The 27,617-nt window shown below is 41.4% G+C and overlaps 1 protein-coding gene across 5 annotated transcripts in view; it reads left to right on the forward strand.

Annotated features, from left to right (window-relative positions):
• The window catches only part of LOC140482128 (dual 3',5'-cyclic-AMP and -GMP phosphodiesterase 11A-like), a 424,709-nt gene that overhangs the window by 59,311 nt on the left and 337,781 nt on the right, over nucleotides 1-27,617 (forward strand). For 2 of the 5 annotated variants that reach the window (XM_072579132.1, XM_072579130.1), the window contains exon 2: nucleotides 27,184-27,231. The exons of the other annotated variants lie outside the window; for them this stretch is intronic. In XM_072579132.1, coding sequence (XP_072435233.1) covers nucleotides 27,184-27,231 — 48 coding nt within the window. The remainder of the gene's footprint in view (nucleotides 1-27,183; nucleotides 27,232-27,617) is intronic. 5 annotated transcript variants of the gene reach the window in all.

Raw genomic sequence — 27,617 nt, forward strand, 5'->3', positions numbered from 1 at the left:
TTATGCTGCAGCTCTAAGAAGCCCTGGTTATATTACACTTAGAATATTGTGTTCTGGAATTCCCTCCTTTAGGGCATTGTGGGTCAACCCACAGCACATGGACTGCAGCTCACAATTTGCCTTCTCTAGAGCAGCTAGGGATAGGCAATAATTGTGTCCTATGAGTGAATAAAGAAACAAAACAGAATCTATTGAGTCCAATTCATTTGTATGCCGTGTATGTTATTTTATATACAGGTGTGTGCCTTGACTTATTGTAGATCTAATTCTAAAATAGGGTGTAAAGAAATAAAGGAAAACAAAAACCAATAAAATCTCAACTTGCGATTCTAAATGAATATTTCATTCAGAAGAAATTCATTTAGACAAAGAGAATAGCAATTTTTTGTTAGAGCTACCGATGCAATCTCAACATTCAAGGTACTGTTTGAATGATCTTAATGCTCCTGTGAAACAATAAATGTTTTTACTATGCTAAATGCACTGTATACTGGTTGTTGGTAAATTTGGTTTTCAGACTTCTTTTCTCCATCAGGTTGTATCTTTACATTTCGATAATAAACTTTATATGATGAAACTATGGTATACTCATGCCTCCATGGCCGTATATATCTCTTTGATTGCAGCTTTGACATGTAAGCAAGAAATTGTTGATGACCAATATGTCTGACATTTAATTCCAAGAGATTAAATTACAATTTGTTTAAATCACATGTTTCAAACCAATAATTTAGGACTACTGATGAATATAATCTATTTAAAATCAATGTATTTTCTATAAATCTACCACAAAATAATTGAATACATTCTGGTGATGTGATGTAGATTGGATATGACAAATGCAGTTTTTGAAGGAAAAAGTGCAGAATAAAACTGACAGATTTCATTTGAATGTAAATTCTCAGAGACTGCTCATTGGAAAATAATGGAACATAGGGTTCATTAGGATATTCCTCACTTTTTCTTGTACTTCAAGCTAATATATTACCTGCATGTTGACAGTGGTCTACAATATCCCTTCACTATGGGTGTCTGCATGTGCATCGTCCCTGAGACTTCCTGTTCCTTATCTTAAGTAAGACTCTTGAATTTCTGATGTATTGACAGTTATTTGAACACACAAGCAGAGTTGATAAAGGTAAAATTGCCATAGTCCCATTGGACCATAGGACTGCTCTATCATTAGAGGAAACACAGCTGATGGTGATTTAACCTGATGGTCACTACACCTCAGATGGGCAGAGTGATTTAAGAAGAACAGTACTCTCAGCCAGTGTGGGAATTGAACCCACACTGTTGGCATTGCTACATCACGAACCAGCAGAATGGATTTAGCAAATATATAAACAGAATTAGAATTTATGTACTTAATCAGTGATGGCACTAAAGAATGCAAACACACATTCGGCAATGTCACTGAGTATGAATATATAAATCATTCATTTTCATGCAAATAAAGTTTTGATGGTTCAGTGGTATGAGTTTTAAAATGTTTGACAGGTTTGAATCAGCATCAGAGTTGGGAATGTAAATGAATATTGGAAGGTAAAATCTCCAGGGCACTCCTTTTTGGAGACTGGAGAGTTTACCACTCTCACAGGCTCCCATACCTAAGTGTGGACTAGTTAAATAAATGCTGTGGCTACAAGAGCACACCATGGGCAATATATAATGTGGCAGTATGGGGGGCTGTTTTGGCATAGTGGTAGTATCCCTACCTCTGACAAGGGGCCCTACCTTTGCTCAGAAGTGGTGTAATAATATCTCTGAACAGGTTGATGAGAACATATTTATAATGTGACGGTAATTCACCTTCTGACTTAGTAAAGTCCTTGCGCTATTTGTATGACACCAGGAGTGAAATGGGACACTCCTTGATAAGGGCAACTCCAACAAAACTCAAAGCTCGCTACCAATCAGTCCCCCAGGATCAGCATTCTCTGCATCACTCTAAATGTTTATTTCATCCACCACCATTTAGGCTATTTGTACCATTTACAAGATATACTTAGGGAACCTGCTAAAACATTTTCAATAGTACCTTACCATCTGGAAGAACGAGATTAGGTGGTGTATGGGAACATCACCTGCCCTCCAAGTCACATGTCATTCTTGCTATTGTACCTTGATTGTCATTAGGTCAAAATCCTCTAACTCCCTTTGTTGCTAGCATTCTAGTTCTACCAAGATCATATAACTTTTGCAATTCAAGAAGGTTCGTCATCACCTTAACAAGGTTTATTTGGGGTAGACAGCAAATGATGGTTTTGCTAGCAACATCCACATCTCATAAATGAATAAAACAAAAAAGAATCAACTAGAAAAGGACTTCACTGCTTCACACCTGCCAGGCGTGTGAGCTGATACTGGTACCACAGGGGTTTGGAGCATTTGGGACCTTTATTAAGCACTAGGACCAACATTGTCTCTCCTTAACTGATGAGATTTAAGAATTACAAAAGAAATGAGGAATGATGGAGGAGGAAGGAGAATTGGAGAGATATCAGACACAAAGAGAATTACTGTGTAAAATAATGTTCAGATTGAAGAGAAGAAAGACACAGCAAGGAAAAATAAGAAAATCTGTTGCCTGGACAGGCCAGACACTCTGCTGGATGGGAGTTGTTGCTCATGATGAAAATTGCTGCATTAAGTAGAGGAAACTATAAAGGGCCTCCTTAGTCTAGTGTGGTAGTGGAAATCCTCTTCTTGGTCTTTTGTAATTTACGAGATTGTTAGCAACTAGTTACAGATTACGTTGATAATGTAGATATTGTTACAGAGGCATTGAGGAGATATTAGGCTTCATTATGTTGAGATCCTTACTGTTCTGTCCACATAATACCATTATAGTGGGTGGTGCCTATGCCACTCTTCGGTATTCACTCTTTCAGACCCATACACAACAAAAATAACTTTAAATTTTAAAACATTACACCTCTCATAATAATTGATCATCCATGGAAGTGAGACTAAGTTCTTCAAATTTTAACTATTCTGGGTCAAAGATGCTGATTAATGTTGTTTGCATTAACTAACAGGTGTGTCTAAGATATGTCTAAGGTATCTATTCTCATAATAATCAGACTTGCCTTTCTGTGGCACCTTAAATGCGAAGTAGATGAGTAAATTTATGAAGTTCTTAAAAATAAGGTGGAGATTGACTGAGATGCTGGTTTTACAAAGCGAGTGGTGGAATGGAGTAAATTGACCAGCAAGTAATAGAGATTCTTAACAACTTAATACTATATCACTCAATCATTTCCTGACCCTTTGTGCATTGATAATGGTTGTATTAATAATACCATATGTTTTTCCAGTGAGAGCTAATCAAATCATTCAAAGAATGACAGGTAAAGAGAGTTAAAGCTTCTCTTGAGTCTTATCTATAAATAGCATGTGGGATTGAATAGAAAACCAAGCAAATGCAAAAGGTAAAATACAGAAGAACAAAATTCTGGAAAGCCAGATAAGTGCATGTATATGCTTGGTCTCTATCAGTTGTCAGTGGTTTAAAGGGAAATGATAAATAAACATGAAAAGTCACATTTTTCTTAATGTTGTGCATTTCATTCTGACAGGATGTCTAACCTTCTGAATCCACACTGATAGTTAACGATGAAAGAAGTGTACAAGTTGGTAAACAACAGCTGCAATACCTCCAATGGCTCGTGTAATTACTACCTGGGAAGGGGTGTGAGGGGTGGCAATGAGATCATGGTGCTGGAATGAATACTAATAGTAACAGGCAAGGACAGGAGAAATCTTGAACAGTAACTAAGTGACTTTTATTTTGATATTGTGGAGAAGAAAAACAGATTATCAATGTGGACAAAATGCATTGATTGTTTGAATTTTATTTTTAATTTGAAAATCTTAAAGATGACATCAGTCTTCTATCATAGTTAGTAATAACTCAAATGAACAAATTGAATTGTATATCATTAGATTGTAGGTGGCATGAAATTGGGAGGTGAATAAATAGTGCAGAAGGGAACACAAAGTTGCAGGCATAGACATAAAGAATATCAGAGTTCCTCTTCAAGGTGGTAAGGTGGGACTTATGTGTAAATGGTCATTATGCTTAGAAAGGTGAGAGGTGCCAGCGTCCTGATGTGCAATTAGCAGAAACAACCTAGGCTTCCAATAGAGATACTTTTCAATGCCATCCATCTGATATCAGGGTCTCATGGCCAGCATTAGAGGAGGTAATGGCTGATAAACCCCATTGTGAGTATTGACATAGTGAGTGTTAGAAGACATTAGTGGCTGCAAACTTAATGTGACCATCAGGATGACATTCTCAAATACCCTTCTGCATTTATTTGCATGTACATTTTCAATAGTCACCTTTTCTTCTTTAATGTGACAAAATGAAATGGGGTTGGAACTTTTAAATTAAACTAAATTGATTAACTGTTGGCATCAATTATATATTTTCATTTTCTTCAAAAAAAAGAAATATCTGTCAGCATTAAGAAAACACAAACTAAAACATTGTTCAGACAGATTCTCAAGCCAGACAATATTTCAAGTTTGATCATAAAGCATACTCTTTGGTATGTACATTTAGAATTAATTTAAAATTGTATTTCCAAGGTTATGAAGTGTAACTTAAAGAGCAACCCTGCTGCAGTATAATTCACTGAGCTGGAAGCTGACTGTCAGGAGCAAGTTGATAATTACTCAAAATATTTTATGGTTTCAAGAAGGAGTTAGATAAAGCATTTGGGGTGAAAGGGATCAATGGATATGGGGTAAAAGCAGGAATAGGCTATTGAGTTGGATGATCAGCAATGATCATAATGGTGGAGCAGGCTAGAAGGACCAAATGGCCTACTGCTCCTATTTTCTATGTGCCTGTGTTTCACACATTCTATCTTTTAATGTTTATTGTTTAAACATTTTTTCAGAGGAGGTTGCAAAGCATAGTTGCATTATGGTTAATGCTGAACACTTTTGTTCTTCACATTTATAGAAAAAACAAGTGACTTCTGGGTTAATCAGCATTCAATGGATCATTCCATTGTTACTGACATGGTGTGGCGAGGAATGGAAATTTGGATCCATCCCACGTGGGAAATGGGAATTAACTAAAAGTCTGATGCCTGAACAAATCATTTTGAACGCAAATGATTAAAAATAATTAGAATCCCATATGCATTGAAGAATACCCCTGAATTTATTGGAAAAAAAATCAAGCAACACAAGGATGCTTTTAAATTTGGCAGTCATGCAGGATGTGATTTGTATGGACCTGAGTGCTAGACCCAACAGTGGCTTAGTCTCTGTATTTCATTTTCTATGAAGTTAAATTTATGTGATTCACAAAATTATTTTTTAATGTTCTTTTAGGTCATAGAAGCTCTCTTCATTTTCAATTCCAATCATCCTGCTCACTTTCCAAACCTTCAACCAACTTCTTTCACAGAGCCATGCATTCTGCAGTTCCCCCTTCACCTTGAACATTAATGCTTTCTATCCTCTTGACAATATTGTTTTTGCTGATGCCTGTTGCAGCTCCTATTTGTTGTGCTCTGGGACTCCACTCTGTAATGCAGATGGGAACTCTTGGTCTGTCACGGAATTAGGAATTCCCACTTGCACCCTTTAATACATTCCCAACCCTAAGTAACATACCAGTGATAGAAGCTATAGGAAGAACCAGTAGTGAGAATATGAAAAAGTGGAGCTGTAGTCATTTCATGATCAAATCTCTCGGGGCAGGTTCTCAGCTGTTACATGATCAACATGTTGGTTTATTATTACAGGAGATACAAAATTTACAGAATTATGTACAGTACCTGGTTTCACCCCACCACCATATTTACAGAATTTACTTAAAATAAAGAATTCTAAAGCTAATTCAATTTTATATTAGTTTTAAATCAGGCTGAATGTCAGTTATGAATTAGTCTGTGACTAGTACAGATGCTAATAGTCAGTGGAAAAGGTTGAGACTACAGTATGGGAACTTGACAGAGCATAATGTGGTGGAGTTGTTATTAATGCAAAAAAGTGCTAAATAAAAATTTTCCAATTAGGCCACAGCTAATTAAGAGTAGCATTGAAATTTCTGCAGCATCACCAATTCATCCATAAGAAGAATTCTCTCTAAAATTATCTTCTGTATGTGTGGCTTTTTGCAGAAGCCATTTCTTTGCCAATCTGTCAAAGCTTATTGCATGATTGTGAGACACATACATGGTCGGCTGCTGCTAATATTGAGTCAAATATTTATTGCATGAATCTCCTGCATCATTAGCCACCAAATGTAGACTACCGAGTGACATAATGGAGTTGTAAAGATTTATAGCAGTCTGCATCCGTTTGATGGTCAGACATTCACACGTGTATGTAGCACACTCAAAGATAGTAACAGTCAAATGGCACATGTGCAAAGTCCCAGATAACAATGTTATTCAATAGAAAGGAAGTTATTGAAAGGGAAGAAAAGGCAAGCCTGAAGCCACTCTGGAACTAGAAGAAAATAATTCAGTAGAACATCTGTGCTTTGTTGAGAGAAATTTGCAATTTTTAGAAATTTTAGAAACATAGAAAATGGGAGCAGAGGTAGGCAAGTCACCCCCTAAAACTAACTCCACCATTGAACATGATCATGACTGATTCACCATCGCAGTGCCATTCTTGCTCTCGCTCTCTCTTTCTTTACTCCTTGATGCATGATACGTCTAGAATTTTATGTCTTTCTTAAGTATGTTTAGTTACGTCGCCTTATCAACCTTCTGTGATAGGTTGGTAGGTTCTGTCACAGGTTCACCACCTTCTGAGAGAAGAAATTTCTCCTCAACTCAGTCTGAGAGAGCCTAATGTGTGCCCTCAGTTCATGACTGTTTGTTCTGGAACACACCAGCCAAGGAAAGCATTATTCCTGCATTCAGTCTGTCCATCCCTGTCAGAATTTTATATATCTGAAAGAAATCCCCTCTCTTCTAAACTCCAATGAATACCAGCCCAGTCAACCCAATACTTCCTCTTATGACAAACCTGCTATCCCAGAATTCTGCATGGTGAACATTCGCTGCACTCCCACCATGCCGAGTATATCTTTTCTTAGTAAGAAAATCAAAACTGCACACAATTATTAAGGTGTAGGATCACCAAGACCTTGTACAGCTTTAATAAGACTTCTTAGTCGCTGTACTCAAACCATCTTGCAATGAAGGCTAAAATACCATGTGCAAGATGGTTTGAGTACAGGGACTAAGAAGTCTTAATAAGATACATTTTTTTTTGAGGACATAACTTAATAAGATACATGATAGAGAACTAGTGGATGTAGTGTATTTGGATTTTTAGAAATATTTTGAGGAAGTCCAATGTAGCAGGTTATTGTGCAAAATGAAAGTACATGGGATTGGTGGTAATATATTGGCATGGATAGGGGAGTGGCTAGCAGCCAGGGAACAAAGTAAGAATAAATGGGTCACTTTTGGAGTGGAAGGCTGTGCTACATCTGCATGTTTGTTTTCAATGACTGGTGTACAAGGACACCAGGTCCTTTTGTACGTCAGCTTTTCCAATTTATCACCAATTAAAAAATACTCCAGAAATATACCTTACTAAAAGAGACCCTTCAGTCTATTGAATTTATACCATCAGAAATAGCCAATACCTGTATTTCCTACTGAAAAGGACAACTTCACATTTATCCACAGGAACATGCATCTACAACATATTTGCCTATTCACTCAACTAGTCTCCACCCTCAAGCCTCTTTATGTCTCCCTCTACACTCCTACTTCCACCTAGTTTTGTGTCAGCAGCAAACTTGAAAATATTACTTTTGATTCCCTCATCCAAGTTGTTGATATACATTGTGGATAGCTGGGACCTAAGAACCGATCCATGCACTTTTCACAGCCTTCCACTCCAAAAGTGACCCATTTATTCTTACTTTGTTCCCTGTCTGCTAGCCACTCCCCTATCCATGCCAATATATTACCAGCAATCCCATGTACTTTCATTTTGCACAATAACCTACTACGTTGGACTTCCTCAAAATATTTCTAAAAGTCCAAATACACTACATCCACTAGTTCTCTCTCATGTATCTTATTAAGTTATGTCCTCAAAAAAAATGTATCTTATTAAGACTTCTTAGTCGCTGTACTCAAACCATCTTGCAATGAAGGCTAAAATACCACTTGGCTTCTCAACACTTTGCTATATCTGCATGTTTGTTTGTAGGACAGCACAGTGACTCAGTGGTTAGCACTGCTGCCTCACAGCACCAAGGTCCCAGGTTTGATTCCAACCTCTGGCGACTGTCTGTGTGGAGTTTGCACATTCTCCCCGTGTCTGCATGGGTTTACTCCGGCTGCTCCGGTTTCGTCCCACAGTCCAAAGATGTGCAAGTCAGACATCTACCACCCTCTGTTTAAAGTACTTTCCACGTGTATTCCCCCTTCAACGTTTTTCCTCTCACCTTGAATGCATGACTGCTCGTTATTGAATCTCTCACCCTGGGGAAAAACTTGTCTCTATCCACCCTGTCTATACTCTTCATGATTTTGTAGACCTTAGGATCCCCCCCTTAATCTCCTTTTTCCTAATGAAAACAATCCTAACCTATTCAACCTCTCTTCATTCTTAGCATCTTCCATACCAGGCAACATCCTCGTAAACCTTCGCTGCACCCTCTCCAAAGCATCCACATCCTTTTGGTAATGTGGCAAACAGGATTGTACACAGTATTCTAAATGTGTCCGAACCAGTCTTACACAATTTTAACATGACCTGCCAGCTGTTATACTCAATACCCCGTCCGATGAAGGCAAGCATACCATATGCCTTCTTGACCACTATCTACCTGTGCAGTGACCCTCAGGGTACAATGGACCTGAACGCCCAGATCTCTTTGCTCACCAACTTTTCCCAAGTCTCTTCTGTTTACAGTATAGTTCACTGTAGAATTAGACTTCCCAAAATGCATCACCTCACATTTGCCTGGATTGTACTCCATCTGCCACTTCTCCACCCAACTCTCCAGTCTATCTGTAGTCTCCTGTATTCTTTGATAGTCCCTTATGCTTTCTGCTACTCCACCAATCTTCGTGTCATCTGCAAACTTACTGATCAGACCAACAATGTCCTCTTCCAGATCATTTATGTAATATGACAAACAACAGTGCCCCAGCACTGATCCCTGTTGAACATCACTGGTCACCTTTCTCCATTTTGAGAAACCCCCTTCAACCACTACTCTGTCTTCTTTTGCTCAATCAGTTCTTTGTCCACCTAGCTAGAACACCCTGCACACCATGTGACTTCACTTTCTCCATTAGTTTACCATGGGGAACCTTATCAAATGCCTGACTAAAGTTCATGTATATGACATCTATAGCTCTTCCTTCATCTATCAACTTGGTCACTTCCTCAAAGTATTCTATTAAGTTGGAAAGGCACAATCTCCCCCGCACAAAACCATGTCGCCTATCATTGATAAACCCATTCTTTTCCAAACATAAATAGATTTAATTGCTCAGTACCTTCTCCGGCAACTTTCCCACCATTGACATCAGGCTCACTGGTCTGTAGTTTTCTGGAATATCCCTACTTCCCTTCTTGTACAGGGGGACAACATGAGCAATCCTGTAGTCCTCTGGCACTTCACCTATGTTTAAGGATGCTACAAAGGTATCTTCAGGGCCCCAGCTATTTCCTCTCTCGCCTCCCTCAGCAACCTGAGATAGATCCCATCCGGTCCTGGGATTTGTCCACTTTAATATCCTTTAGCCTACCCAATACATCTTCCTTCCTTATGTCAACGTGATCCAGAGTAAACAAACTTCGATGTCTAATCTCAGCATTCATCGCCTCCAGGTCCTCAGTGAACACTGATGCAAAGTAATAATTGAGAATCTCACCCATTTTCTCAGGTTTGACACACAACTTCCTTCCTTATCCTTTAATGGACCAACCCTTTCTCTAGTTACCTTCTTGCTTCTTATACAAGAATAAAAGACCTTGGGACTCTCCTTAATTCTGCTCGCTAAAGTTATTTCATGACCCCTTTTAGTTGCTTGATTCCTCGTTTAAGATTGGTCCTACTCTCCCGATATTCCTCCAAAGCCTGTTCTGTTCCTAGCTGCCTGAACCTTATGTAAGCTTCCCTTTTCCTCTTGGTTAGTCGTACGATTTCTCCTGTCATCCACGGTACACGAATCTTGCCTTTCCTATGCCTTGTTTTCAAAGGGAAATGCCTATCCTGCACTATCTTCAACCTATCTTTGAAAGCCTCCCACATATCAATGCGGACTTTCCTTTAAATAGTTGTGTCCAATCCACATTTCCCAGCTCCTGCCTAATTTTGATATAGTTGGCTTTGGCCCAGTTTAGTACTCGTCCCTGAGGACCACACTCATCTTTGTTTACGAGTACTCTAAAACTTAGAGATCTGTGGTCACGTTTCCCAAAGAAATCCCCCACCGCAACTTCTACCACCTGGCCTGGCTCTTTCCCCAATACCAGGTCCAATATGGCCCCTTTCCTTGTTGGACTATTGACATACTGCTCTAGAAAACTCTCCAGGACGCTTCTTACAAATTCTGCCCTATCCAGACCTCTGACACTAAGTGCATCCCAGTCAATGTTGGGAAAATTAAAATCTCCCAACACCACCACCCTGTTGCCTCTACATCTTTCCATAATCTGTTTACCTATTTGTTCTTCTACCTCACACTCACTATTGGAAGGCCTGTAATACAGGCCCACTGATGTAACTGCACCCTTCTTATTTCTCAGCTCCACCCAGAATGCCTCACCGTTTAAGCACTCCATTGTGTCCTCCTTTAGCACAGCCATGATATCATCCCTGACCAGCAATGCAACTCCTCCCCACCTTTTACTTCCCTCCCTGTCCTGTCTGAAGCAACTATATCTTGGAACATTTAGTTGCCAGTCATGTCCTTCCTTCAACCAAGTCTCTGTGATCGCAATGACATCATACTCCCAGGCACCAATCCAAGCCCAAAGTTCATCTGCCTTATCCACTATAGTCCTTGCATTAAAGTAGTTGCACTTCAGGCCGCCAATTCTTCTGGTCAAAGGTAACCCCCAGGATGTTGATAGTGAAGGTTTCAATAATGGTAATGCCATTGAATGTAAAGGGGTGATGGTTACATTTACTTTTGGTGGAGATTGTCATTGCCTGGCATTTATATGGTGCAAGAGTTATTTGAAATTGGGCAATTCAAACCTGGATATTGTCCAAGTCTTGCTGTATTTGGACATGGACTGCTTCAGTATCTGAGAGTCAGGAATGGTGCTGAACATTTTGCAATCGTCAGCGAACATCCCCACTTATAATGGAGTGTGCAGTAACACTTCTGAACAGGTTGATGAGAAAATATCTACGCTGAGGAACTGCAGCAGAGACGTCCTGGAGCTGTGAAGTCCTGAGACAGCCAAGAGCCACAACCATCTGAAGTATAAACAGAAATTACTTAAAATGCCCAGCAAATCAGAATGCCTCTCTGGAGATAGAAGCAATTACAGAGGAACCTCGAATATCCGAATATCAATTATCCAAATTTCGGATTATCGGAAGAAGATCTCAAGGTCCCAATAGAAGCATTACATCAAAGAGGTGGTTCCAACACTGATCACTTCATTTGCTTACAATAATTAAAAGTGAACTCAGCTTACTGAAATGCTGCCGAGAACAGTCCTGGACATCGATGGGAGCCCAGGCACTGTCTCCAAATGACTGACCACCCACCTCTCTCTCTCTCTCTCTCTCTCTCTCTCTCTCTCTCTCTCTCTCCCCAAACTTTCCTTGGAGTTCTAAACAGGGGTGTACCCTAAACCACCCCCCCTTCCCTAGATAATCTCTCCAAAATTGTCCTGTACAGTGCAAAGGTGGAACTTGTCAAAACGTTGCAGTAAAAGTTGTGTGTGTGTGCTATTTTGAGACTCACCCCCAAAGGCAGCTGCAGTCTTGCTGTTGGTGTCCAGTCCGGCTGTCCCCATGGGGTGGAGGTGGACAACGGACGGCGGGGGGGTGGGGGGGAGGTGCAGGTGGGGTGGCCAGGTCAGACGTCGGTGGCGGGGGCACGGATGGGGGAGGGGGGAGGCGATGTTAGACAGGGTGTTGTGGGGGGGGGGGGGGGGGGGGGGGTGGACGGAGGGGACAGATGGGGGTTGGGTCAGGGGTGGGGTTGGATGGGGCTGTAGGGGCAGGTGGGGGGGGGTGGATGAGGCAGGGTGGAGGCAGATGGGGGCAGGTTTGGGAAGGACAGGAGGCAGGGGTGGGGGCAAATGGGGGTGGGTGGGGACTCGCGCGCAGTGTGCTGCTGCCCAGTCTCCTGAACAGGGAGCGGACTTAGCAAGTGCTCACTGTGTCAATCCCATTGAATTCATGGGGGTTGGTGGGGGGGCGTGGGAGACTTCAGCAATGCTGCAGGGCCCTTACACACAAGTGTGTGTCTGCTCAGAAACAAACCCTAAGACAAAGAGGAAACTTCAGAAAACTCCGAGCCCCAGAGGAGAGGCATTGAATCAATTAACCAGATAATCACTTATCCAAACAAAATACTACCCATCCCATCTTGTTCAAATAATCGAGGTTCCTCTATAATGGGCTAAATTTCAGAGCTCCCTGAAGACTGGTCGGAGGGCCAGGAGAGGGGTATATTGTGAGAGGGAAGGAATGCCCACTGTCTTCCCATACCATAGCATTCTGCCAGCAGTGAGGATGACAATAGATAGCATTGCCACACAACTGAGCCACTTAAGGGCTTCTTTAACTCTTGTTTGAATTTTATTGGTTACAGATAAAAAAAACTGCAGTCAGAGACAAAAAACTGCAGATGCTGGAATCCAAAATAGAGAGGCAGGAGGCTGGAAGAACACAGCAAGCCAGGCAGCATCAGGAGGTGGAGATGTCAATGTTTCAGGTGTTACACCCAAAATGTTGACTTCTCCACCCCCTGATGCTGCCTGGCTTGCTGTGTTCTTCCAGCCTCCTGCCTCCTCTAGCTTATCTCTCCACACTTCAGGCTCACTGCCTTTATTCCTGATGAAGGGCTTTTGCCCGAAACGTCGATTTCGCTGCTCCTTGGATGCTGCCTGAACTGCTGTGCTCTTCCAGCACCACTAATCCAGAATCTGGTTTCCAGCATCTGCAGTCATTGTTTTTACCATCCTGAATTTTACTGGTTGCAGCTGAGCCCTCCACTATGTATTGAGACTATTACGCAAACCCTAGCAGCTTCCTAGTGACTTGTAGTGATACCCTCCTCTTCACTTTGATCCACAGAGGGGCTCCTTACAGGGGCAAAGCTACCAATAATAACAACATTGTCTACCCTCAGCAACTCTTCCTTCCATTGCTGGGACCTGCCTGACCAGCCTAAACCCCCGCCCCTCCAAGACCTACAAAACTGATATCCCTTTTTCCAGGTGCAGTTCCAGCAGTAGCCACTGCTCTTGGTGGCACTGATGAGCTGCTGTTCTCGAATTGACCCATCGCTTAGGGACAGTCAGTTGTCCCGCTCAGGCCTGGCAATTCCAATGTAAATGAGTTACTTGCCTGGTTCTCTAAAAATGGGGCTCTATATCCCAAAGGTATTGAAGTGGGCTTGGCTTATGGGACAGTCAGGGCAAGTATGAAGCTAATATTTCAGGTTGATAACATTTAAACAGACTATCAGAGGTACTTTGGTAAGAAATGTGCAGAAATAGTGAAGTGAGATGTGTATAGAATCTTAGAGCACAGAATGAGGCCATTCAGCCTGTCACACCTCTGCTGAAACTTTGTTTTCTGGAGCTGATAGCCTGAGTCGAAACTAGGGCTCCTTAAATTTTTAGGACAGGGCAATGGAAAGAATTTATTGAAAATTTTTAGCATTAGCCATGTAACATCAGAAATACGACCGATTTCAGTTTACCTCTGCCCTGTTTGTCTCAGATAGCTTAACTGCTACTTAACTCATGTATTCCACATCAGATGATGTTAAAACAACTGCAGAGAATGCACTTCCAGATTGCTGTGTCTCAACAGCCAATAATAGAGTTTTTGCTCATGGGTGAGTCTCAACTCAAGATTGACAATGCAGTCCTGGAGAGCAGAGAGAGATATTTCAACTCAGCACATCATGACTTTCACAAAGCAGCATGTCTGACAGGAGATGGCTAATAGGATGAACATGGTCTCCCAGACCCAAAGACCAAGGCAACAATCAGTTCCAGCAGCTTGCTGGAATATTATAAATGGAGGCTAACATTAGTACAGAAATAAAGGGTCAGGGGACAGCTACGGATTCTGAGGCCATTGACAACAAACTGCTTGTGCAGCAAATATTTGTTTGTGAATGTGTTATAGCAATGTGACAAATAAAATTAATGTGTTATCAGCTGGACTTAATGCAGATCCTTAAGTTAGCTTACATTTAAACTGGGTACTATTGTAAATTAGTATTTCTAAGGGAAACATGATAATTAATCCTATGAAAATAAAGGAGGAAATAAAATTGAGGTCAAGTATATGTGCACTTTCCATCATTCACCTTCTATGTTTGAATTCATGTCAGTTAATTGCTATGCTATATGCATGAATTGGTACAACAAGGCATAAATGACATATGCTATCCTTAGACTTGAATGTCCTACCCTTGGCCCGACCATGCAGATAAAATTGCTACCTCTGTTCACACAGTTAGTGTCGTTTGCTACAAGAATAGTTGCTTCTTGAAGGTCAAGCTGAATTATATTACAGAACAGTTTGGAGGACAGTCCAAGGAGAATATTCAGCTGTCTTAGAAGACTGCCTACTTGAGTTAACTGGCAACTCCCTTCAAAAAATTAATATCCTGCCTAAATGGATGACCTACAAAGGTAAATGCATTCTTTGTATGTAGCTTGTAGTGAGCACAGAATATGTGCACAAATCATCGCATCATTCAGTAAAGGACAATCTTTGAAAATGCACTTCAGATATTGCTTGGTAATATTAACATGTTCTCTGCTGTTCCACAGGTTAGCAATGCATAAATCTGGTCATGGCAAGAACAAAAGGATGAGCAAGCAAGGAATGGTTCCAATTTTGTATATTTTCATAGTGTGCAATTATTAGTTTATAAGATTATGAGGTAAAGGCAGGCTTGATTTAGTGAAAGGAAAGAATTGATGCCAATACAGGATCAGAGGATTGCATGCATTGAGTGAAGGCCTTAGCACCCCAAAACCCCCCTCAAACAAGTTTAAGAAAATGTAGAAGATCTCTCTGCAGATTTCTGCAAGCAAAATCTGTTGAATCACATGTACAGTGCATTCACCTCACTTCACTCTACACATGCAGCAAATTCTTAATGCCCTAAATGAAGCTGCATGTGAATCTCCAGCAACATGAACATGGAGTAGGCAATAAATGTGCTCAAAGAAGACTTCTTCAACTTGAGGTCTTATGTGCAGAGTGTGCCAGGAACTGTGGCACAATTTGTACAGTCTTGTTAAGTGCAGCTTTGAGAACCTTGAGTTGGATAGAATTTTAATATGTAGGGGAGACATCGGGAAAGAATGTGATAGCTCCAAAAGCTGCACTGTACCAAATTCTAATAGATTTGAGCCTTCGTGGAGAAATTCATCCTGCAGCATGAATGAATGATTTATTGTCACATATATCTAGGGAGATGGAATTAAAATAGTTCTGTCACCGCAAGCCAGCACCATTTTGAGGCACAAAGGAATAAAAAGCAGGTACTTAAATAGAGCTCATCTTCATCGGCTAGGGTTCCAAACGCAGCTCCAGGACTTATGTAAGGCTTCTGCAAGGTCCCTACCCTGAGCCTACTGCAGCCCGGAGTCCCTACTAGGCCATTGCTGCAGCTGATGCCTCGCCACTAATTCCAGGAGTCCATGTATCAGGCCTACGAAGCCAGGAGTCCCTGCTCCAGTCACAGCCGACACCGCTCTGGTCTCCCCGTGACGTTCAGAAGATGAAGATAAGAAAAAAAAGAGAAGAAAAGAATATGGGTGGCCTGAAGCAAAAGGGCCTACTAGACCAGTGCTGCCAGCTTGCATAGCTGGGCCCACTCTGTCATCTGTGCCTCAGGGCTCACTGTCCCCTCTGCACTGTAGGGCCAGCTCTCTCCGCTGTGTTTCACGGCTCACTGTCCCCTCCATGCTACAAAGCCTGCTGTCTCCACTGCTGCACATGCTCGGGAGGCCAGGCCCTCTCTTGCCCCACTGCAGACCCTATTGATAACTACACACATTTGCACGTGGATGCTTAATAAACTCATCCCGCTAATTGTAAATATAAGTTTTCAAACATCAAAGTTTGCCATAGAGATACTTGGGCTAAACATGGTGATTTCTTGGCAAGGGAATTTACTGTGCTACAAATTAAAACCACACACTGTCCATGACTAGTTTGGAACTGCCAAAGGAGGGCTGTTTTTGATCATGTTGCAGACTTACTGATGGAATATGAGACAAAAGTTGGTTCACCAGCTAGGCCTCCTCTACTCCACCCATTCTTTTTCTTTCCTTTTCTGATTTTTAATTCTCTTTTTCTTTTCCCCCTTTCTGCAATTTTCTTTCAACTAATGACTTGGTCTTAACCAGAGAGGAATGGGGGAGCTGGCTAGCCCCAGTGGCATTCCCAGGGAGTGGAGAGCTGTCCCGGAGCAGAGACAAGTGAGGGGAATCAGTCCCAGAGCAGTGGCTGGGGAGGGGAAGTGGTCCTGGACCAGAGGCTGGGAAGGGGAAGTGGTCCTGGACCAGAGGCAGGGGAGGGGAAGCGGTCCTGGAGCGGAGACCGGAGAGGGGGATTGGTCCCGGCGCAGAAGTCGGGAAGAGGAAGCAATCCTGGAAAGAAGGCCGGAGAGGGGAAGTGGTCCCATAGCGGAGGCCAGGGAGGGGAAGCGGTCCCATAGCAGAGCCGGAGAGGGGAAGTGGTCCCATAGTGGAGGCCGGGGAGGGGAAGGGGAAACGGGCCCATAGCGGAGGCCAGGGAGGGGAAGCGGGCCCAGAGCGGAGGCCAGGGAGGGGAAGCGGGCCCAGAGCGGAGGCCAGGGAGGGGAAGCGGGCCCAGAGCGGAGGCCAGGGAGGGGAAGAGGTTCTGGAGAGAAGGCCAGAGAGGGGAAGCGGTGCCAGAAAGGGGAAGTGGTGCTGGAGCAGAAGCCGGGGAGGGGAAAAGGTATCGGCGCGGAGGATGGGGGTGGGAAGAGGTTCCGGAGAGGAGGCCAGGGAGGGGAAGAGGAGCTGGAGAGGGGAAGCAGTGCCGGAGCGGAAGCTGGGGAGGGGAAGCGGTGCCGGAGCGGAGGACGGGGAGGAGAAGAGGTCCCGGAGCGGAGGCCGGGGAGGGGAAGCGGTGTCAGACCAAGTTCCAGAGAAAACATACCTTGGAGTAGCTGAGAGCTGGCATGGAGCCGTCTGGAGGCTTGGAGCGGAATGGGATGTTTGTTAGACTGGGTCTTTTGAGGGTGGTCAGACCAGGTGTGGAAGCCTGAAACACTGAGCTTCTGTAATGTTATGTTTATCCTTTTAACTATGTCTTATTTCTAACTTTTTCCATGAATCAATGTAATGCACCTGCTTTTTTTTTCATTTCTCTTTTTATACCTAAGCTTTGTACCTAGGTACTTTGTACCTAAGATGATATCATAAGTGGTGACATTGTAAAACTTTTAACAGTAGTCTAGCTCTGTACTTGAGTCCAATAAAGGATATTGTATTGTAGACTAAGGGATTCATTACATGTCCACAAGCCCCAGTGAAGAGGTTGTCAATCATTGACTGCTAATCATCTTCTAACAGCAATGTTTCTTGCAAGCTTTGCTGTTTGCTGGACATGCTAAACCAGAAACAGTGTTATGATTGGCATAAAAATGACCTATCAATATTCAATTTCCATCATCTAATTGTAATACCAGAGGCCTTTCACAGACTAAAACTGACCAAGAGGAGGTTAGAAAGAGAAGAGACCCTCAACTCACAACCTGGTTGAAACAGTAAGACCATAAGACTGTGTTCATGGATTTTTCAATGCCAATGTTACTGAATATGCAGCATTTCTTCACTCTTTGAGCTGTTTATCTGGGCCCAGATAAACAACTCAAAGAGTGAAGAAATGCTGCATATTCAGTAACATTGGCATTGAAAAATCCATGAACACAGTTAATTTTCTGTAATTGCTGTGATATCCCAGTCCCATGTTCCTAACCATGCCCTGAGTTCATCTGCCTTCCTTGTTAGGCCTCTTGCATTAAAATAAATGCAGTTTAATTTATTAGTCCTGCCTTGTTCTCTGCTTTGCCCCTGACTGTCTGACTGTATTTGGAAAGGCAAGGACTGATTAGGGATGGCTTGATGCATGGGAGATAATGTCTCACAAACTTGATTGAGGTTTTTGAAGAAGTAACAAAGAGGATTGATGAGGGCAAAGCAGTAGGTGTGATCTATATGGACTTCAGTAAGGCGTTCGACAAGGTTCCCATGGGAGACTGGTTAGCAAGGTTAGATCTCACGGAATACAGAGAGAACTAGCCGTTTGGATACAGAACTGGCTCAGAGATAGAAGACAGAGGGTGGTGGTGTAGGGTTATTTTTCAGACTGGAGGCCTGTGACTAGTGGAGTATCACAAGGATTGGTGCTAGGTCCATTACTTTTCATCATTTATGTAAGTGATTTGGATATGAGCATAGGAGGTATAGTTAGTAGGTTTGCAGATAACACCAAAATTGGAGGTGTAGTGGACAGCGAAGAAGGTTACCTCCGATTGCAACAGGATCATGATCAGATGGGCCAATGGGCTGAGAAGTGACAGATGGAGTTTATTTTAGATAAATGGGAGGTGCTGTATTTTTGGAGAGCAAATCTTAGCAGGACTTATACACTTAATGGTAAGGTCCTCGGGAGTGTTGCTGAACAAAGAGACCTTAGAGTGCAGGTTCATAGATCCTTGAAAGTGGAGTCAAAGGTAGATAGGATAGTGAAGAAGGCATTTGGTATGCTTTCCTTTATTGGTCAGAGTATTGAGTACAGGTGTTGGGAGGTCATGTTGCGGCTGTACAGGACATTGGTTAGGCCACTTTTGGAATATTGCGTGCAATTCTGGTCTCCTTCCTATGGTAAAGATGTTGTGAAACTTGAAAGGATTCAGAAAAGATTTACAAGGATGTTGCCAGGGTTGGAGGATTTGAGCTATAGGGAGAGGCTGGGGCTGTTTTCCCTGGAGCGTCAGAGGCTGAAGGGTGACCTTATAGACGTTTATAAAATCATGAGTGGCATGGATAGGATAAATAGACAAAGTCTTTTCCCTGGAGTCGGGGAGTCCAGAACTAGAGGGAATATGTTTAGGGTGAGAGGGGAAAGTCATAAAAGAGACCTAAGGGGCAACGTTTTCACTCAGAGGTGGTACATGTATGGAATGAGCTGCCAGAGGAAGTGGTGGAGACTAGCACAATTGCAACATTTAAAAGGTACTTGGATGGGTATATGAATAGGAAGGGTTTGGAGGGATATGGGCCAGGTGCTGGCAGGTGGGACTAGATTGGTTTGGGATATCTGGTCAGCATGGACGAGTTGGACCGAAGAGTCTGTATCCGTGCTGTAAATCTCTATGACTCTATGGCTGTATAAATACTTAGGAAATGTGCAGGTGAACAGATGTTTTACTCACTTTTGGATTTCAGACATAGAACATATGTTAAGAAACTTGGGGACATGGCCAAACAAGGCAACAATTACTCTGCAGACTAATTAGTGGCTCCTTTGTGTAATCACTTAGTAATCATCTCAGTCCCCAGACATCATTGCAGGGATTCCTCAGGGTGCATATTTTCTAATCAACTTGTGCAGAGTAAAGTTATGACAAACCTCTGGAGTAGAGGTGAGTAACTTGTCTTTTGCGTCCCTAATTTCTGGCCACCATCGACAGGCAGAAGACAGGAGTGTGATTGAAAATTCTTCAGTTACTTGGATAAACACAGAAGAGGTTTGACACTATACAGGACAAAGCAGCCTGTCTAATTGGTGGCGTGTCCACCACCATCTATATTCAGTCCCTGCACTACTGATGCAGAGTAGCCACTGTGTACGTCACCTAGAAGATACACTGCAACAACTCATCAACACTCCTTTGCCGGGACCTTCTAAACTCCCAACTGGTAAATCTTTGTCCCTAAAAATGTTTGATTTTCAGCTGATATGGCAACGCTTATATTATCTCCTATAACATAAGAAACTAGGCATTAATATTACCATATTGAAGAAACAGAGAGACATTTTCAACCACTAGCTATTATGTACAAGCATTATTTACCTCCAGCACTGGGCTAATATTAAGTTATAGGTTTACAACAGAGGAGCATGCATCCAGCTTTGTGATTTGAGGTAAAATATGGTGAGATCTTTATATTGTCTGGTCATGTATTGATGCACTATAGACAGTGATACATAACACAACCTTTTTTTCCAATATAAAAACTGATCTCAGAGAAGGAAACATAGTTGTAAATGGGCACATGTTGTCAACTTGATAATCATATAAACAAGTAAAAGGTAGCTTATAAGACTGACATTTCAAACTTCAATGGAAGTCTGACAAATTGTCCAGATCTGCTGGTCACTTGTCTGTCTGGAGAGGGTTGTGTTTTCCTCTGTTGCACTTGTTAATAATTTGGTTGCCTTGTCAATGGTTGCTGACACTCAATACCACTGTACAATTATTGTTGTTGAAATGTACTTCCTCTCACACTTCATACATATTTAGTGTGCTGTACATTGGTCTGAGGTGGCTTCTGTTCTTTCATAATGTTGTACTATGAACAATTGTACTCACAATTTCACATGATCTGGGTTGGTTGTACATTCCAGAAAACTTAAGTATTTGAATTTGGGTTTTTAACTCTCGTTCTCTGCATGTAGTTCTCTTACTAGTCACTTGTTGTGGATCTCTTTCATTTTTCTCTGTTTTTGACGAAAAATGTCCAGTGTCTGAGAATGATTGAACAATTGGCTTCTGGACAAAGCCATTCGCACTGCTGTTCTGAGCAGACTTGGTGCTAGGATGGCAAATCCTTTTCCATTGGTTGTTTGTAAATGCAGCAAAATGGTGCAAAAATCTTGCTTTGCTGGATACATGATGATCACTAATATGACACTTTGTACCATATGTTCTGTTAAACTGAGCATGGATGGAGGGCTGTGACAATGCTATTTCCCACGTGATGTATGTCTCGAAGTGGTTTGGCATTATACTCCTCTCTATGGTCTGCCTCTATTGCTCTGGGACTCTGAATAAACTGAAAATAGTTCTTATTACGTCATCAATGGTTGTGCTTGTTGTGTTGCTGAGTTATTGAGCAATAGGGAAATTTAGAGAAGCAATCTGTCATAGGGATGTAATCTCCCCCATGTAAACAACTTTAATTCAAAGAGTGGCTGGGAATTGTGTGAAGATAAGAGACACCCTCCACTGCAGGGTTGATATGATTGGCATGCCTCTCATGCATTCGTGAGTCATTGAGTATTCTCATTCATCCCTGGCCAATGAACAGATTCATGTGTGAGCTGTCTTAAACAATCAATATCCATGTGTCCCTGGTGTAACATGGATATTATAAGCTGGCATAATGCTTTTAGTATTAGGACTTGTTTAGACTTGAAAACTACTTGAACAATATACCAAGTTCTCCCTTGTGATCAAGCTGAATGAATCTTCACTGACATTATGCTAACATTGTCAGGCCATTCCTAGATAATAATGTTTTGTAACATTTGTATTTGTTCAAGGGCACATAAGATGGAGTATGCGATTTTTATACCTTTGGGTTATGTGCTATGATTCAATAGTGATGTCATGAGCATGTTCTTTAAAGGTATACTGCCATACTAATTGTGGGACATAACACAACAATGATCACTACCACCAAGGATGGAACAAGAGCAGTAAATGAATGGCAATACCACGATTTACAAATTCCCATCCAAGTATTACACCATCCTGACTTGGAACGATATTGTCATTCCTTCACTGTCACTGAAACCCTGGAAATCACTGCCTAATGATGTGTGTAACTATACCCCAATGACTGCAGCTGCAATAAAGGCAGCTTATCATCAACTTCTCCAGAGCAATTAGGGAAGGCTAATAAATCTTGGACACTCAAATGCACTCACATGAATGAATACAAAAAATATTTCAGAGGGACTGGAGCCACCATAACATAGGAATTGAAAGCTGCAGTATCTGCTCTGCTCACTGTATCTTGTGGCAAAGCAGATCACTCCCAGACACAGCACCTGCAATAATCACCAAAGATATTCCAAAAATGAAATGGAGTAGCTTCTCAGATTTAGCCTCTAGTCAGGCGTTTGTTGAGCCTTACACTTTTAGCACCTGTCTGAGTGGATGCTACTGGGTTTTGTGGAGATTTATTCATAGAATGTAGCCATACCCATCTGAGACTATATTGCGTCTGGTACAGGAGCTTCCTTAATAAGGAGAGGGAGCAAAACATCAGAAAGGTGTTTTACCTAGGTTTTCTATGTCATGTGGTTTGTAAGAAAACAGTTTTTAAAAAAGCAATTTTAAAAAGAATGTAATACTCATAAAATGTCATGTTGAAGTGGAAAAACTACCCATTATCATGAATAGTTTGAATTTACAGAGGTGTTGTTTCCAAACTGTGGACATCTCCAGGTTCCTTGCAGTACAGTTTCTGAATGATAGTCACTAACCTAATCTTCTCCATGCATCTTCATATAGCAAAGAAAATGTGGCTTCTTTCAATTTTTTTCAAAGAATCTGTTTCCTAATGCCTCTTGTGAGTTTACACAACAGCATTCACTTTTGATTGTTCACCCTTATAAGTCTTCTATTGATATTAAGAACGTAGAACAGTACAACACAGTACAGGCTGTTTGGCCCTTGATGTTGTGCTGACCTTTTATCTCACTCTAAGATCAATCTAGTCTTCATACCCTTCATTTTACTATCATCCATGTGCCCATCCAAGAGTCGCTGAAATGTCCCTAATGTCTCTGATACTATTAACATTGCTGGCAGTGCATTCCACACACCCACCACTCTCTGTGTAAAGAACCTACCTCTGACATCTCCCCTAAACCTTCCTCCAATCACCTTAAAATTATGTCCCCCTGCTGATAGCCATTTCCGCCATGGGAAAAAGTCTCTCATCATCTTGTACACCTCTATCAAGTCACCTCTCATCCTTCTTTGCTCCAGTGAGAAAAGCCCCAGCTCCCTCAACCTCTCTTCATAAGACGTTCCCTCCAGTCCAGGCAGCATCCTGGTAAATCTCCTCTGCATCCTCTCTAAAGCTTCCACAAACTTCCTATAATGAGGTGGCTGAATTAACACAATATTCCAAGTGTGGTCTCACCAGGGCTCTATAGAGCTGCAGCATATCCTCATGGCTCTTAAACTCAATCTTCCTGCCAATGAAAGCCAACACACCATACGCCTTCTTAACGACTTTATCAATTTAGGTGGCAACTTTGAGGGATCAATGGGCGTGGCCCCCCAAGATCCCTCTGTTCCTCCACACTGCCAAAAATCCTGCCTTTATCTCTATAGTCCGCATTCACATTTGACTTCCCAAAATGAATCAGTTCACACTTTTCCAAATTGAACATTATCTGACACTTCTCAGCCCAGTTCTGCATCCTGTCAATGTCTCATCACAACCTACAACAGCCTTCCACAGTATCCACCACTCCCTCAACCTTTGTGTCATTGGCAAACTTACTAAACCACCCTTCCTCATTCAACTCATTTACATAAATCCCAAAGAACAGAGGTCCCAGAACAGATTTCTGTAGAATCACTAATCACCAAGCTCCAGGCTGAATACTTTCCATCTACTACCACCCTCTGTATTCTTTCAGCCAGCCAATTCTGTATCCAGACAGCCAAATTTCCCTGTATCCCATGCCTCCTTACTTTCTGAATGAGTCTACAGTGGGAAAACTTGTCAAACTAAATTCCAAATACACCACATCCACTGCTCTACCTGCATCAGGCAACTGTCTGTGTGGAGTTTGCACGTTCTCCCCATGTCTGTGTGAGTTCCCTCGAGGTGCTCCGGTTTACTCCCACGGTCCAAAGATGTGCAGGTTAGGTGAATTGGCTGTGCTAAATTACCCGTAGTATAGATGGATTAGTCGGGTAAATGTAGGGGAATGGGTCTGGGTGGGTTGCTCTTTGGAGGGTCGGTGTGGACTTGTTGGGCCGAAGGGCCTGTTTCCACACTGTAGGGAATCAAATCTGATCATCAATGTGTTTTGTCACATCCTCAAAAGAATTCAATAAGACTTGAGGCATGACCTGCCCCTCACAAAGCCATGCTGACTATCTCTAATCAAACCATGCTTTTCTAAATAATAATAAATCTTGCCCCTCAGAATCCTCTCCAATAATTTGCCCAGCACACACCTAAGACTGACTGGTCTGTAATTCCCAGGGTTATTCCTATTCCTTTTCTTGAACAAGGAAATAACATTTGCCACTCTCCAATCATCTGGTACTACTCCAGTGGATAGTGAGGATGCAAAGCGCAATCTTTTTCCTCGCTTCCTTTAGTAATTTTGGGTATGTCCTGTCTGGCCCAGGGGGTTTATCTATCCTCATGTATTTCAAATTTCCAGTACATCCTCTTGAGAATATGAGCCTGTTTCATGCTGTATCTACAAATGACAAGGTTCCTCTCACAAGTGAATACTTCAAAGTATTCTTCACCATGCTGTTTTATCTAATCTCAAACAGTGCTAGCAAAGCTCTCTGCAATGCTATCACATTTCCTAACTGGCATGGGGAAATAACCAGGGCCTGGAACTTTCCAATCTCAGACTAAATCCAAAAGTGAGAGAGTTTGGAGATGAGAAATCCATAGCCTATATAAATGGGAAAGCCTAACTGATCTTCTGACAATTAGCCCGCTGATTAGTTGCCACTGGGCTTTCTACATGAATTAGGACCAGTGTGAGGAAGTCCTAGCTGGCCAATCAGATGTCAAGCAGAGGCTGTGACTCCTGCCAGCATCACATTGCCCGACACCTAAGATGGAGGATCTTGTCCAGTAAAATTCAATGAATGGAAAGAGAACCTTTTGGCTTTGGGAAAGGGGCCTGCTTGGAATCAAGAGCTCTGCCCTTTTTAAAGCTTATACGATTGATAAGGATAGATTCTTAGAGCCACACCATTGCCCTCAAACTCTTTGTGGTGTACAGTTTAATGCAGTTCAACGGAACCATCCCCTAACTTCACTGAAAGCCTGCCCTTGCAGGTTAAGATAGTTAACTTGTCAGGAAGGCTGACTCTTTATCTCGTTCTGTCTGGAGTTGCGACAGTTTATTGGTGGATTGATGGTCATTGATGGACTATTTAAGGGTCTTAATTGGATGTGGGTGGAAGGTGAAACTTCAAAAGTGGTTTTAATTCTGTTTTCTGTTTTGAATTCAAAACAAAGGGAATATTTCTAATTTTACACTATCTCAGTTTTGTTCAGTGCTACCTAAATGAAGTATTTGAAACATTAACATTTATATATACTTGTATAATAAGATCCTGAGGGAAATTATTATCTTAAGATCTTCTATACCCAATCTGGGAATGTTGTTGGTATGATTGTTCTGTTAAGTGGTGGAAATTGCATTCTGGGAGTAACATCATTACTTATCTTGAGAGTTAGTATGGAGAAAAAAGAGGTCTTTAATTCATGTTAATATTACAAGAGGAGATTAATAAAATTTATTTTTATAAATTACCAATGACTATTTTAAAATTAGAATTAAGTTGTATATGATATTGTAGTTTGACTTGGAGGAAGTACTTTCACTGTCCATACCCTTCATGCTGGCTGCATAAATTTGAATCCAGTAGACTTTAGCTGAATTGGCTTAGATTCCCAGCATCAGTGTGTTTGGATGAGCTAAAGATACATTGGAAGAGAATGTCACCTCTGAATATCTGCTGGTCTTATTTATATTGGAAAGTTAAGTGCTGCTGCAATCATAATCCAGCAAAACCAGCAGTAGCCCCATTGTGAAGGCTCACTGCATTACACACAAAAAGACTAAAACCTTTGAATAATTATGAGGTAGTTTGTGACCTTTTGTTAGATCCAATAATTGAAGTGTAGCCCCTAATGTCTGTTTTCTCAGGCACTTGTTTTTTTTTCTCTGCTATATGACAGGAATAACCCCAGGTTATGATGTTGGAGGAACAGGGTTGCAATCCCCATATCACTTATGAGTGGTATCCTGACCATTCCTGGGACTTGATGGGCCAAATGGCCTTCTTTCATACTCTGTAGGGATTCAATGATTCTATTTCTGGGGATGCTGCTGAAAATGCATCCCAATGCTAAGGACACCAAACATATTATGCAAGTTTTGTCTCCCTTTGTGTTCAGAATGTGGCACGCACAAGACATTAAGTCAAAAAGATATTGCTTATGAGGGGAACTATATCAAAGCAAAACAAAGTAAATGAACAGAGAAGTGGATAGAAATGAAACTTTCCAAAAACAAACACATTCCACTATCTCTTGAATTATTGATATAAATCCAGCACTGATCCCTGAGCTGACCTGGGCAATAGGCATGTGTTTTATTAAAATATTACAGATACATGCATTAGGCCTATTTTTGTGACTGAATTAAAATATAAGTTTCAATGTTATAGATTATTTTTCACTAAATCAGCACTGAAATTAGTTACGCCTGTAGCTATGCTAGGGACCACGTTGAAGCAAACTAAAGGAATTTCCATGAGACCTTGTGTCATCATTAAAGCCTTGTAAAGGCAAAAGTACAAATCCAGTTTCTGTCCACTTCACAGATGCACATCTCTAGTGCTCTTGTAGTACAGTTCTGGATCATTCAGTTATGATCTCCTCCAACTTGACCTTCTCCATGCCTTTTGGCACAGCAGCAGAAATCATATATGAGGCACATCCATGGTTTTGCCTTCTCCTGTTACATATATACATGGTTACTGTAGCAGGCCTTTACAAAGTTTATCTTAAAATTATCTTTCTCAATCTAATTGAGTGAGGCAAGTTTAATATATACAAATGTTACTAATCCCCCAAACAGCACCATGTTGCTTTATGATATATTTGTTAATAAGCAGATTAATTCTATTGTCTACTATTTCAAATTATTGACTGTTGTTACTTCTTTTTAAGTTTCTTTCAGTTAACACTTCGAAGAACATCTCCAGAGGGTCTCCAGAGGTTGTATTTGATAAATTACTTAAATTAAATTCCTACCCTAGTGGAAATTCCAGTTGCTGAAATGGTTTCCACTGGTCAATTGTTGCAATTGTGTGTTCAGGCTTGGTTAGCTGGCCAAGTGGGACATTAGTTGGCAATTGAATAGATATTTGGGAGGAACCTAATTTTCATATTTAATCAAATGTGTGCACGTTTTCAAAAAAAGCAAAACTCAGTTTTTCAAGTGATTATATACTTTATAACTCATCATTTGAAGTTATTTCTTAATGTTGAGCAATATTTTGCATACAATAGTGTCTGATGGATAACTCACTTTTTGGGGAACATGTCAGTGTTGTAATACAATTTCTATGAAGTAGTTACATGAACAGGTGGCTATTGGAATT

This window comes from Chiloscyllium punctatum, chromosome 10 (genome assembly GCF_047496795.1).
Source record: "Chiloscyllium punctatum isolate Juve2018m chromosome 10, sChiPun1.3, whole genome shotgun sequence".
Classification (NCBI taxonomy): Eukaryota; Metazoa; Chordata; class Chondrichthyes; order Orectolobiformes; family Hemiscylliidae; genus Chiloscyllium; species Chiloscyllium punctatum.